The 13,428-nt window shown below is 35.4% G+C and overlaps 1 protein-coding gene across 4 annotated transcripts; it reads left to right on the top strand.

Annotated features, from left to right (window-relative positions):
- The first annotated feature begins 7,795 nt into the window (after positions 1–7,795).
- Positions 7,796–12,933, top strand: LOC107492797 (putative DNA glycosylase At3g47830). 4 transcript variants are annotated; one of them, XR_008002052.1, is made up of 9 exons: positions 7,796–8,232; positions 8,346–8,546; positions 9,826–9,882; positions 9,964–10,126; positions 10,995–11,087; positions 11,453–12,188; positions 12,287–12,377; positions 12,496–12,693; positions 12,782–12,933. XR_008002052.1 is itself a non-coding variant. In XM_052252661.1 (5 exons), exons 1-5 carry the CDS (start codon positions 7,822–7,824, stop codon positions 10,997–10,999), a joined length of 837 nt encoding a protein of 278 aa, XP_052108621.1. In that variant the 5' UTR covers positions 7,796–7,821; the 3' UTR covers positions 11,000–11,198. The 4 variants fall into 4 exon arrangements, 2 of the variants coding, with proteins under 2 accessions (XP_052108621.1, XP_015969341.1); XR_008002033.1 differs by having other exon boundaries at positions 9,964–10,310; XM_052252661.1 differs by lacking the exons at positions 11,453–12,188; positions 12,287–12,377; positions 12,496–12,693; positions 12,782–12,933 and having other exon boundaries at positions 10,995–11,198.
- Positions 12,934–13,428: the final 495 nt, after the last annotated feature.

Raw genomic sequence — 13,428 nt, 5'->3', positions numbered from 1 at the left:
ATGCATTCATCCTCCTCCTTCCTAGTGTCTAAGATTATCAGGAATGTAAAGGCCTTTAACCTTTACCAACACGTCCTCTACTAATCCATAAGTTTGTCTTACTGACTTGTTTGCCAATTGTAATGAGAATAAGGCAGGCTGTACCTCAATGACCCCAACTTCTCCATTACAGAGAGTGGCATAAGATTTATGCCTGACCCTAGGTCACACAGAGCTTTTTTAAAGGTCATGGTGCTTATGGTACAGGGTATTAAGAATTTCCCTGGATCTTGTTTCTTTTGAGGTAAAGTTTGCTGAACCCATGTATCAAGTTCACTAATGAGCAAGGGAGGTTCACCTTCCCAAGTCTCATTACCAAATAACTTGGCATTCAGCTTCATGATGGCTCCTAGATATTGAGCAACTTGCTTTCCAGTTACATCTTCATCCTCTTCAGAGGAAGAATAATCTTCAGAGCTCATGAATGGCAGAAAGAGATTTAATAGAATCTCTATGGTCTCTATACGAGCCTCAGATTCCTTTGGATCCTCAATAGGGAACTCCTTCCTGCTTGAGAGACGTCCTATGAGATCTTCCTCATTGGGATTCGCATCCTCTCCCTCCTCCTTGCATTCGGCCATATTGATTATATCAATGGACTTGCACTCTCTTTTTGGATTCTCTTCTGTATTGCTTGGGAGAGTACTAGGAGGAGTTTCAGTGATTTTCTTACTCAGCTGGCCTACTTGTGCCTCCAGATTTTTGATGGAGGATCTTGTTTCATTCATGAAACTTAAAGTGGCCTTAGACAGATCAGAGACTAAATTTGCTAAGTTAGAGGTATTCTGTTCATAATTCTCTGTCTATTGTTGAGAAGATGATGGATAAGGTTTGATATTGCTGAGCTTATTTCTTCCACCATTATTAAAGCCTTGTTGAGGCTTTTGTTGATCCTTCTATGAGAAATTTGGATGATTTCTCCATGATGAATTATAGGTGTTTCCATAAGGTTCACCCATGTAATTTACCTCTGCCATTGCAGGGTTCTCAGGATCATAAGCTTCTTCTTCAGAAGATGCCTCTTTAGTACTGTTGGATGCATTTTGCCATCCATTCAGACTTTGAGAAATCATGTTGACTTGCTGAGTCAACACTTTATTCTGAGCCAATATGGCATTCAGAGCATCAATTTCAAGAACTTCCTTCCTCTGAGGCGTCCCATTATTCACGAAATTCCTCTCAGAAGTATACATGAATTGGTTATTTGCAACCATGTTAATAAGTTCCTGAGCTTCTGCAGGCGTTTTCTTTAGGCGAATGGATCCACCTGCAGAGTGGTCTAATGACATCTTGGAAAACTCAGATAGACCATAATAGAATATATCTAATATGGTCCACTCTGAAAACATGTCAGAAGGACACTTTTTGGTCATCTGCTTGTATCTTTCCCAAGTTTCATAGAGGTATTCACCATCTTTTTGCTTGAAGGTCTGAACATTCACTCTAAGCTTGCTCAGCTTTTGAGGAGGAAAGAATTTATCCAAGAAGGCCGTGACCAGCTTATCCCAGGAGGCCAGGCTATCTTTAGGTTGTGAGTCCAACCATGTTCTAGCTCTGTCTCTTACAGCAAAAGGGAAAAGCATGAGCCTGTAGACTTCAGGATCTACTCCATTTGTCTTAACAGTCTTACAAATCTGCAAGAACTTAGTTAAAAACTGGTAAGGATCTTCAGATGGAAGTCCATGAAACTTGCAGTTCTGTTGCATTAGAGCAACTAATTGAGGTTTTAGCTTAAAATTGTTTGCTCCAATGGCAGGAATTGAGATGCTTTTTCCATCAAACTTGGACGTGGGTTTAGTAAAATCACCAAGCATCCTCCTTGCATTATTGTTGTTGGGTTCGGCTGCCATCTCCTTCTCTTGTTCAAAAATTTCAGAAAGGTTGCCTCTAGATTGTTGTAATTTAGCTTCTCTTAGTTTCCTCTTCAGAGTCCTTTCAGGTTCAGGATCAGCTTCAACAAGAGTATATTTTTCCTTGTTCCTGCTCATATGAAAGAGATGAGAAAAAGAAAAGGCAGAGGAATCCTCTATGTCACAGTAAAGAGGATCCTTATTATCAGTAGAAGAAAAAGGGGGATAAGGATTAAGAAGAAGGAATAATCCAAACACATGGGTAAGGATAGAGAAAGTGATTGGAGATGAAGAGAGGTGAAGAGAAGTATTAGTAAATAAATAAATAAATAGAAGAAGATGAGAGAGAGAATTCGAAAATTAATTTTGAAAAGGAGATAGTGATTTTCGAAAATTAAAGATGTAATAGAATTAAAATTAAAATTTAAAACAATCAATTAGTAGAAGAAGAAGGGAATAAAGAAAGGAGAATCCAAACACAAGGGTAAGGATAGGGGCAGTGATTTGAGATGAAGAGAGGTGAAGAGAGGTGAAGAGAGGTGTTAGTAAATGAATAAATAAATAGGTGTTAGTTGAAAAAGATTTGAAAATCAAATTTGAAAAGATAAGAAGATAAGAAGTTAGAAAAGATATTTTAAAATTAAATTTTTGAAAAAGATAAAATTTTGAAAAAGATATGATATAAAAGATAAGATAAGATAGATTTAATTTTTAAAATTAAAACTAATTACTTGACTAACAAGAAACTAAAAGATAAGATTCTAAAATTTAAAGATTGAACCTTTCTTAACAAGAAATTAACAACTTCAAATTTTTGAACCAATCACATTAATTGTTAGCATAATTTTCGAAAATAAAGATAAAATTAAGAAAAAAAATTTTGAAAAACATTTTTAAAAATAAAATTTCGAAAATTAGTAAGAAAAATGAAAAAGATTTGATTTTTGAAAAAGTTTTGAAAAGATAAGATTTTTAAAATTGAAAATTTGACTTGACTTGTAAGAAGCAACTAATTTTAAAAATTTTTGACTAAGTCAACTCAAATTTTTGAAAATTATGAGAAAATTAAGGAAAAGATATTTTTTATTTTTGAATTTTTAAGGATGAGAGAGAAAAACACAAATATGACCCAAAACATAAAAATTTTGGATCAAAACACAAGATGCATGCAAGAATACTATGAATGTCAAGATGAATACCAAGAACACTTTGAAGATCATGATGAACATCAAGAACATATTTTTGAAAAATTTTTTGATGCAAAAAAAACATGCAAGACACCAAACTTAGAATTCTTTAATGCATGGACACTATGAATGCAAAAATGCATATGAAAAACAATAAAAGACACAAAACAAGAAAACATCAAGATCAAACAAAAAGACTTACCAAGAACAACTTGAAGATCATGAAGAACACTATGAATGCAAGAATTTTCGAAAAATGCAAGAGATTTTTAAAACATGCAATTGACACCAAACTTAAAAATTGACTCTAGACTCAAACAAGAATCACAAAATATTTTTGATTTTTATGATTTTATTATTTTTTTGTATTATTATTATTATTTTTATCGAAAACATTCTTTAGAAAAACGAAAATAAAGAAAATTTTTGAAAGATTTTTGAAAACCTTTTTGAAAAGAAAATAAAAAGAAAATTACATAATCTGAGCAACAAGATGAACGGTCAGTTGTCCATACTCGAACAATCCCCGGCAACGGCGCCAAAAACATGGTGGACGAAATTGTGATCATCAACAACGGCTCCAAAGACTTGGTATCGCTCTCAAACATAAATTACACTTTGTCACAACTCCGCACAACTAACCAGCAAGTGTACTGGGTCGTCCAAGTAATACCTTACGTGAGTAAGGGTTGATCCCACAGAGATTGTTGGTTTGAAGCAAGCTATGGTCATCTTGTAAATCCCAGTCAGGCGGATTTAACTAATTTAAGAGATTATTGGTTTTTCGAATAATAATAATAAATTAAATAGAAAATAAAGATAAAGTTACTCATGTAATTCAATGGTGGGAATTTCAGATAGGCGTATGGAGGTGCTGTATTCCTTCTGAATCTCTGCTTTTCTACTACCTTTATCCAATCCTTCTTTCTCCTTTCCATGACAAGCTGTAGGTAGGGCATCACCGTTGTCAATGGCTACATTCCATCCTCCCAGTGAAAATGGTCCAAATGCTCTGTCACAGTACGGCTAATCATCTGTCGGTTCTCGATCATGTTGGAATAGAATCTCTTGATTCTTTTGCATTTGTCATCACGCCCAACAATCGCGAGTCCGGAATCCTACTCGGAATACCACAGACAAGGTTAGACTTTCCGGATTCCCATGAATGCTGCCATCAATTCTAGCTTATACCACGAAGATTCTAATTAAGGAATCCAAGAGATATGTGCCCGGTCTAAGGTAGAACGGAAGTGGTTGTCAGTCACACCTTCATAGGTGAGAATGATGATGAGTGACACGGATCATCACATTCATCATGTTGAATTGCAACGAATATCTTATAATAAGAACAAGTCGAATTGAATAGAAAAGAGTAGTACTTGCATTAAAACTTGAGGTACAGCAGAGCTCCACACCCTTAATCTATGGTGTGTAGAAACTCCACCGTTGAAAATACATAAGTGATGAAGGTTCAGGCATGGCTGAATGGCCAGCCCCCAAAACGTGATCACAGGATCAAAAATACAATACAGGATGAAAATATAATAGTAAAAAGTCCTATTTATACTAGACTAGTTACTAGTGTTTACAGAAGTAAGTAATTGATGCAGAAATCCACTTCCAGGGCCCACTTGGTGTGTGCTTGTGCTGAGCTTGATCTATCCACGAGCTAAGGCTTCTCTTGGAGTTGAACACCAAGTTGTAACGTGTTTTGGGCGTTCAACTCTGGTTCGTGACGTGTTTCTGGCGTTTGACTCCAGAATGCAGCATGGAACTGGTGTTGAGCGCCAGTTTACGTCATCTAATTACAAATAAAGTATGAACTATTATATATTGCTGGAAAGCTCTGGATATCTATATATTTGAAGTTATGTAGCTCCATAAAATTCATTTTGAGTGAAGGGATGTCAGATTCCAACAACATTAACAGTCCTTTGTCAGCCTCCTATCAGAGTTTTGCTCAGGTCCCTCAATTTCAGCCAGAAATTACCTGAAATCACAGAAAAACACACAAACTCATAGTAAAGTCCAGAAATGTGAATTTAGCATAAAAACTAATGAAAACATCCCTAAAAGTAACTATATCATACTAAAAACTACCTAAAACCAATACCAAAAAGCGTATAAATTATCCGCTCATCACCTTGCATCCCATCTATTTGAGCTTTTTCTGCTTCTATCATCGAACGAAAATTTGGGATTAGGTGAACTATGCTATGATGTGTAAGCACATGGTTGTGCTTCATGATGACTTTTTTCACCCTCCACATGTTACTGCTCTTGTAAAGTATATGCACATCCTTGTCTCACAATTGGTCCTTATCTCTGGCTTGTGGGACCTCTTTCTATCCACCCAATTGTAATTTTTTCTATGTCTGAGCCCCTCCCAATTGCAAAAAATCTTTGCCTGACTAGGTTACCTCCTTCGTCCTTAAACATACCCCCTTTCAAATTTTAAAACTATGAAACTTTTCCAACTTCTGATAGAAATCATATGCAACTTCTTCACTTTGAAAGACCTTTCGTAATATGTCGTCATTGGTCAAAGAAGCAACATATCCATAATCAATTCTGTCGTCACTCCTTGTATACAAAACATCTTTGAAATTGACTGCTGCCATCTAGAAAATCACAAACATAAAACGTGACACAAACAACACACAAACAAACCCTACACACATTCTCTTATTTACATTCATAAATGTTGTTAACGTCGTGCACACATAACTATATAACTAAACAGGGTTCTATACCCATCCAGTTGGTGATATATTCCTTTCGGATAAAGGAAATTATCTAAACCAATACCACAACATTTAACAATGGCCTAATTTGTCTACACACACACATCACGATAGCCACTGCCACCTAGAATGTACTGACATTGTTGCATATTTTTTTTGTAAAAACCATATCTTGAAACGTACACATCAAAATACCAAATCCATATTAAATCACATAAATGTTCCAAAATAAATAGTAGTAAACTACTAGCCATAGAATCACATTCACTACACAATTACTCCACCTAAGAAATTAATAGGGAGAGAGAAACCATAACATACCTTTTGTGATAGATTCCTAGTGTATATGAAATTTCCATTGGCGCTAGCTAACTAGGCGAACCACGATATAAAATATTCTTTGGCAATAATGAAATCCACACTCCAACTGCTGCACCATCTGAGTAGAACGGCTAGGATTTTGAGGTTTCTTTCCCTTCAATCGTAATTGATGAACGTCTTCTTCTTTATTTTTTTAATTTACAATGCCCTTTTTTATTATATTAATTTACAGTCCTATTTACCTCTTAACCCTACCTGAATTCTACTCATGTTTTCTACTTCTAGATTATTAGGTTGATAAAACCAACGATCCCCTAACTATTGGCCCCATTTCAAAAATTACAAAACAAAATAATATTTCACTGAGTAATCATGCCAAAATTACATGGCCCAATACAACGCGTTCAAACAGATCGACCCATAAGGCATCCTAGCAAAAAAATATTTAGTTACATAGTTGCATTAACAATGACAACTTACGATTAATCTTCTACCATATGACTGGCCCACTTCTGAAAAGGACTTTTTATTGCGTATTTTGTCATGGTAGTGTCTGTACATGCTGACTACTAGGTCCGTCTAATCTCATATGCATTGTGCAATAAGGATACACAGTTGGCATCTATACGTCTGGATGTTTCATGACATCCATACCATAGACTTTGCAAAAAAAAACTTTTAAAATCACATTATCATGCAAACAAAATTTAGTAAAGTACACGTATCCTATCATCATTGCTAGAATGTCTGTTTCTGTTTTTTAAAACGTTTTATACGTCTGAATTTGAGTCGTCCCTAAAGAAAAATCATAGACGACATTCGTAGATTATGTGCATTTAAGGAGGAATAAATTATTTTATTTATGAGATTTATTCTAAAACTAATATGTAAAAATTATTAAATAATTTCATTATGTAATTAAGTTATTTAAAAATATTAATATTTCAACTATGATCTTATAAAAAAGAAATTATTCACATAAAAATATAGTTTTAAACTAATTGAATTTACGTTAACCATATAAAAGTTAACTAATAATAAATACTATACTGATATTAATTAATTAATTAATTAATTGATTTAATTTTTTTTAAAAATTAATGTTGCTTGTGTTTAGTTTAATTGGAGTTAATAGTTAAATTAGTCATGAAAAATAAATTATTTTTTAAATTTATTCTTAAAAATGTTTATTAATTAAATTAGTCCTTCAAACATTACAAATTAATCATGTTTATTCGATTTTTATTAATGATTAATATTATAAAACGTTAATTGATAGTATACATAATATTTCATATATTTAATTAGATATTACTTAGATGTGTTTATGAAAATCTATCAATTTAATATTTTTTTATTTATATAAATTCTAATCCCAATATAATATAGTGACTAGATAAATTTTTCGTAAACATATTAGATTAATGTTCAATTAAATATATTAAGTGTTATATATATTGTCAGCTAATATTTTATATTATTAATTGTTGATGAAAATTATTAATAGAATAATAAAAAAATGATTAATTTATAAATTTTAAAAAATTGCATTGAAAAAATATATATAAAATTTTACAATAGCTTTTATAAAATATTTTTATATATATTAATTTGATTATTAACCCTGCTTAATTGGTTACTAGAAAGAGACAAACTAAGATTAAAGCGTGACACATAAGAATGGATAAAAAGAAGATCCTCAAGAGGAAGCAGCATCAGCTGCAAGTGGAGGCGGAGCTCCACCGCCTCCCTAACCAGCAACCAAAATCAAAATCAGTTCGTGTTTCTTCTAAATCAGCCACCACCGCCACCACCACCGCCACGAATCCATACTCTTCTCACAGTGGCCCCACTCCACAAGAATGCCTCTCCCTACGAGACACCCTCTTAGCCCTCCACGGTTTCCCTCCCGAATTCGCCAAGTACCGCAAGCGACAACACGTTGACGACAACCACCACCACGCCGCCACCATCCCGCCGGAAACCGTGCTCGACGGTTTGGTCCGAACAGTGCTCTCTCAGAACACCACCGAGTCCAATTCCCAAAAGGCGTTCGATTCCCTCAAATCATCCTTCCCCACCTGGGAACATGTACGTAATTCCATTTCTATTTGTGCCCTGATAATTCACATTGGGGGTTTTTAGTGTAGTTATAAAATTACTTATCTGCTGTTCCAATTCGTTCCTCTTTTTTTGGGTGGAAGGTGCTTGGTGCGGATTCGAAGGAGTTGGAGAATGCGATTCGATGCGGGGGTTTGGCACCCACGAAGGCTTCGTGTATTAAGAACATGTTGCGTTGCTTGCTGGAGAAGAGAGGCAAGTTGTGCTTGGAGTATTTGCGAGACTTGTCCATTGATGAAGTTAAGGCTGAGCTCTCTCTTTTCAAGGGAATTGGTCCCAAAACTGTAAATATTCTTTTCCCTTTTGTCTTTTGTTTTCAGCTTATTGATTGCTAATGTTTCTCAATGCAGCATATTGTAGGAACATGTTTTAATTAATGCAGCATATCTTAGTTAGAAGTATTTCCTGGTAGTTTGAGCAAGATTGCATCTGTGTATTGCATTAGAAACTTTGTTCTAACAATATGTGGTATTTGGCTTGATTAAATAAATGGAATAGGACTTGATCAATCTGTTAACACAGAGGAGCTTGGTATAGAGGAGGCAGTTTACATTCTATCCTACAGTCCTACCAAGATTCATTTGTTATAGGGATTCGGGATCATTTGGTAGATTGGCTTCTAGGAACAACTTTTGAATAGTAGTGAAGTCCTGAGTCTTGACTAAGTACGGTCAGCTACATGGATTGACATATTTTAAGGAAAAACTTAATTACAAAACAACTAGAAAAGGAGGCTGATGGGCATGTGTCTTTATTGGGATCTTGTGTTCTGTAATTGCTGTGACTGATCACAGCACAATATTGTAGGGTTAAAATTTTGCTCTGACCATCCTTTTTAATGCATGTTGGATTTTCTTATCCGAATATGGTTTGGACATAATCAGCTTTTCTGTCATCATATTGCTTATGTTATATGACACTGTTATCTTCATTAATCTTTTGACCAATAGGAGGAGAATTTTCTATTCATGTCTTAATTAAGAAAGACCTGTTTTGGGGATATATTGGATACACATTCATTCTCCTCGATTCGTAATAGTAATGGAAATTGCTTCCTTTTTTACAACCAAGAAAAAAAAATAATGACTGCCTCTCATGGTATGTGTTTAATAGTTTATTGTGCTAATAATCCTTAAAACATGAAAGCTAATAACAGTGATGATTCCATTTCTTCCTAGTAGTTAGTATTATCATGCTGAAATTCTAAAATTTCTCCCTCTACTCCCTTTTGTTTATCACCATTACATTTTGGTGCATCTTTAAATCAATTGATTTTGATACAAATTGTATTAAGATATGTTGTTCAACTTAAACAAACAGTTAACCAATAACAAAGCCTTATCCCACTAAGTGGGATCAGCTATATGTTTCAAATGACGCCATTGCATTTTGTCATAAATCATGTCTGGAGTCAACCCATTAAGATACATTGTTCAAATAACGCACCAAAAGGTAACAGCAATAGATACAAAAGGAATAGAGGGAGTAGGATTCGATCTAACACAGATGTGTCTTCCATTTCTGGTTTGTGTTGTGTTTGCTAAAGTATGGAATTGATAATAGGTGGCTTGTGTGTTGATGTTCAATCTTCAGCTAGATGATTTTCCCGTTGACACTCACGTAAGTATTATGACTTAATCATTCTGTTTACAGAACATGAATTCGTTTTTCTATTCCTAACACAGTTGAATATTTATGCAGATTTTTGAGATAGCAAAAACAATTGGTTGGGTGCCAGCTGCTGCTGACAGAAACAAGACATATCTTCATCTAAACGAAAGGATCCCAAATGAACTTAAATTTGACCTGAATTGTCTCATGTATACACATGGGAAGCTTTGCCGTAAATGCACAAGTAAAAAGGGTAACAAGCAAAGAGAGAAATGTGACGATAATAACTCCTGTCCTTTATTGAATTATTGTAAAGAACCAGTTTGAACTTTGATGCTCAGAACTTGTATTGTATAGAGCTAACTAGTGGTAATAACGTAGGCTGGAGACTATTTTGAAGTGTTAGTTGAATTGAAAGAGAAGCTCACAATTATGTGGTAAGTGAGTCGGTCTCACCGTCTCACTCAACACCAAGTGACGTCTACTAGTATTTCAAAGGTTGCAGTTGGTTAGGAAAACAGAAAATAGAATAAGGCAGAATATTAAAAACATTACAAAAAGGATAGAGATATTAAAATTAATATTTTTATATTTATTTAGCGAGAAAATTAAATATAAAAACATAAATTATAAAAAAATAATTCTCATTTTTCATAAAAGAAATTTAGAAATAAATATAATGATAAAAATATAATTATAGAAGATTGATATGAATAATGAAAAAAAATTAAGGTGTATTTTTTGAGAGTATTTTTTTGTTTCTTCTATTAAAAGAATATAAAATATATTTAGTATTTTAAAGTACAATGTTTGTGATTATATTTTATTGGTTAAACATAATTTTGTATTTTTATATTCATATTTTAATGATGAATTTTTTATTTTAACAAATAAAATAAATGTAATAATTACTAAAATAAATAATTTAAAAAATATTTACAGATTTAAATTTCTGTCTTATCTCGTTTATAGTGTAAACGAGATGATATTTCATATATCTCGTTTACATGAGATAAGTCATGATTACGCCTATAAGTAGAAGTCGTTTATAGCTTGGGTCCCAATTTGACTTAGTCAACCTCTTTCTTCCTTTTTTTTGATCCTTTTCTATTCTATTTTAGATTGATACGGTGATGACGTGCCAAGCCGGGAACGACGGAGACATCAACAAGCTGAACGAGATGTCGCATTACGTTGGGGCGGCCGACTTTGAGGTTAGTTGCGTTCTTTTTGTTTAATCTAAGTATGTGGTCATTGTTAGAGTAGTCCTGAAGTGACAAGAACGTAGTTAAATGGTTTAGTGATAGGTCTCTAGAAGGAACTCTGTTTTTCTTGTGGTAGGTTGTTAGTATTTATAACGTTCTAATTAGGAAAGCTTTCTGGCATATGTAATTTAGAGACATGTATAGGTTAGAAACATGGAAGTATGTTCTTAAGTAGAAGTAACTGTAAGTTAGATAGAAATATTTGCTGTGTAGCACGTTAAGGTGATTTAATTACTAAAAAAAAAGTAAGAATTCAGTAATGTGCATAAATTTATGATCATCTGTTTATAAGGTTGATTTTTTTTATTTTTCAGAGGTCTTGCCTTCTACTGCCCCACGCGAGTGAGCCATACCCTTCCTCCACCCGACGCCATCGTCCCGTATTTGCCTGAGGCCAGATTTGGCGACACGGTGCCACTCAGGGACTTCACTTTTGACAATTTCCTGATTTCGGCACTCGTGAAGTTACAGCATTCGGAGACGCACACGTTTCATCTCCCGTGGGGTTAGGTCACTATCACCCTACAGGACGTGGCGTACCACCTAGGCCTACGCGCACACGGTAACCGCGTTGGGGGGTGCCTTCGTGACTTCAATAGGTCGTACGGCACGGAGACGTGGGCTATGGTGGAGCAGCTGCTTGGTGCCAAGCTAGCAGACTGTGCAGAGGAAGGAGTCCTTCACGCTTAAGCTCGTGTAGCTGCGGGATCATGTCTGCCAGATGCCCCGAACAGAAGACCCGAAGACCCTCCGACAGTACGCTAGGTGCTATATTATGTTACTTATCGGAGGGTATTTGATGACAGACAAGTCCAACAACCTGGTGCACATACGTTGGCTACCGCTTTTCCGGGACTTTGGGGAGTGTAGGGCACTTTCCTGGGGATCGGCTGTGCTGGCCTAGACGTACCAGTCACTTTGTTCGGCGGCACAACGAGGCGTCACGGACATCGCCGGTTGCACTCCGTTGTTGATGAGTTAGATCTATCAGAGATTTTCTCAGTGGTGTCCACCAAATAGAGGAATCTACCAGTATCCGCTGGCTGCAAGGTAGCAACTGTTTATTTATGTATTTCCATTATATATTGTTGTCACCTCATATGGGATGTTACTTAACGAACTATATATATCTTCTTGGAACCTGTCAGGTTGGTTGGATTGCAGCAGTAGAGTACGGATCAGCATCAGGCCAGGGTCCTGCATTGGAGAGTTTCGATCGATCGGTTATGGTTCGACGAGGTAAGCCATGAAATATAATATATTATGATTTTATGAGGTTATGTATAGTTTTACATTAAATTTTTTATATTTACATAGATATCATGTGGTTAATTATGTAAGTAAATCTTCAATTCAGTTTGCATGGAGAGTCTACGATGACCCTGCGATGCAGGCTTTGTGCCCGCCATGGTTCCGTGACGAGGAGGAGTGGGGGACGTGGTTGTCAGCTGTCTCCCTAGTGTGCTCAATATTGTACGGTTTCACCACGTTGATCGGGGAAATGGAAGTTCAATGGGGAGCAGCAAGTGCAAGGCACTCCGGTGAATCTTGACAGGTATGAATGGTGTATTAATGTTCGAAACTTATATGAGTTTAGATGTTTGTTATTCTGATAGTGATAGTCATTTATACACTGTCGATAGTGCCGGAATTGGGTGAGGTGGAGGTAGGACATGGCGCGCCACAGTCTGGATAAGTGTCTTCGGAACACATTCATCCTCATTCCCACCATCGGACGAGTCGCTGTCTGCATTGTCCGCCACGTAATCATCGTCCGACTCCTCCTCGTCCTCCTCTGCCTTCTTTGATTTTCCTTCTGCATAATTGAGTTAAATTTCATTTCCTTTACTGCTTCAATCTTCAATTTCTCTTTACTTGCTTTGTGAACTTGGATCTAGGAAGGCAATTGAGATCTAGACTCTGCTATCTAGTCTCTGGAGTCCTGAGATCTGATTTTCTTTATGGTTCTTCTGTTGAACCATTGCTGCATTCAAATTTCCATTTCTGTTTGAGATCTAGCCAATTTCGATTCTTATCTTGCTTTGATAATTGTTGCAATTTAGTTTCTCTGGCTTAAATTCTGAATTTCCAGTCCTTAAATCCCTTTTTCATTCAAGCAATTTATATTTCTTGCACTTTAAGTTACCGCAATTTACATTTCTTGCACTTTAAGTTTCAGTCATTTAATTTCTTGTTCTTTAAGATTCAGCACCTCTACTTTCAATTCTCTTTAATTTCTACAAATCATCCCTCTCCCTTTACATTTCCTGCTATTTACTTACTGTTGGAT

The sequence above is a fragment of the Arachis duranensis genome, chromosome 1 (assembly GCF_000817695.3).
Source record: "Arachis duranensis cultivar V14167 chromosome 1, aradu.V14167.gnm2.J7QH, whole genome shotgun sequence".
NCBI classification, from domain to species: domain Eukaryota; kingdom Viridiplantae; phylum Streptophyta; class Magnoliopsida; order Fabales; family Fabaceae; genus Arachis; species Arachis duranensis.
This window is presented reverse-complemented; position numbering and strand designations above follow the sequence as displayed.

Coding starts and splice junctions, on each gene's coding strand:
- LOC107492797 (XM_016113855.3), top strand. CDS start 7,822: ATGGATAAAAAGAAGATCCTCAAGAGGAAGCAGCATCAGCTGCAAGTG. Junction 8,547..9,825: donor AGGGAATTGGTCCCAAAACT/GTAAATATTCTT, acceptor AATTGATAATAG/GTGGCTTGTGTGTTGATGTT. Junction 9,883..9,963: donor ATTTTCCCGTTGACACTCAC/GTAAGTATTATG, acceptor ATATTTATGCAG/ATTTTTGAGATAGCAAAAAC.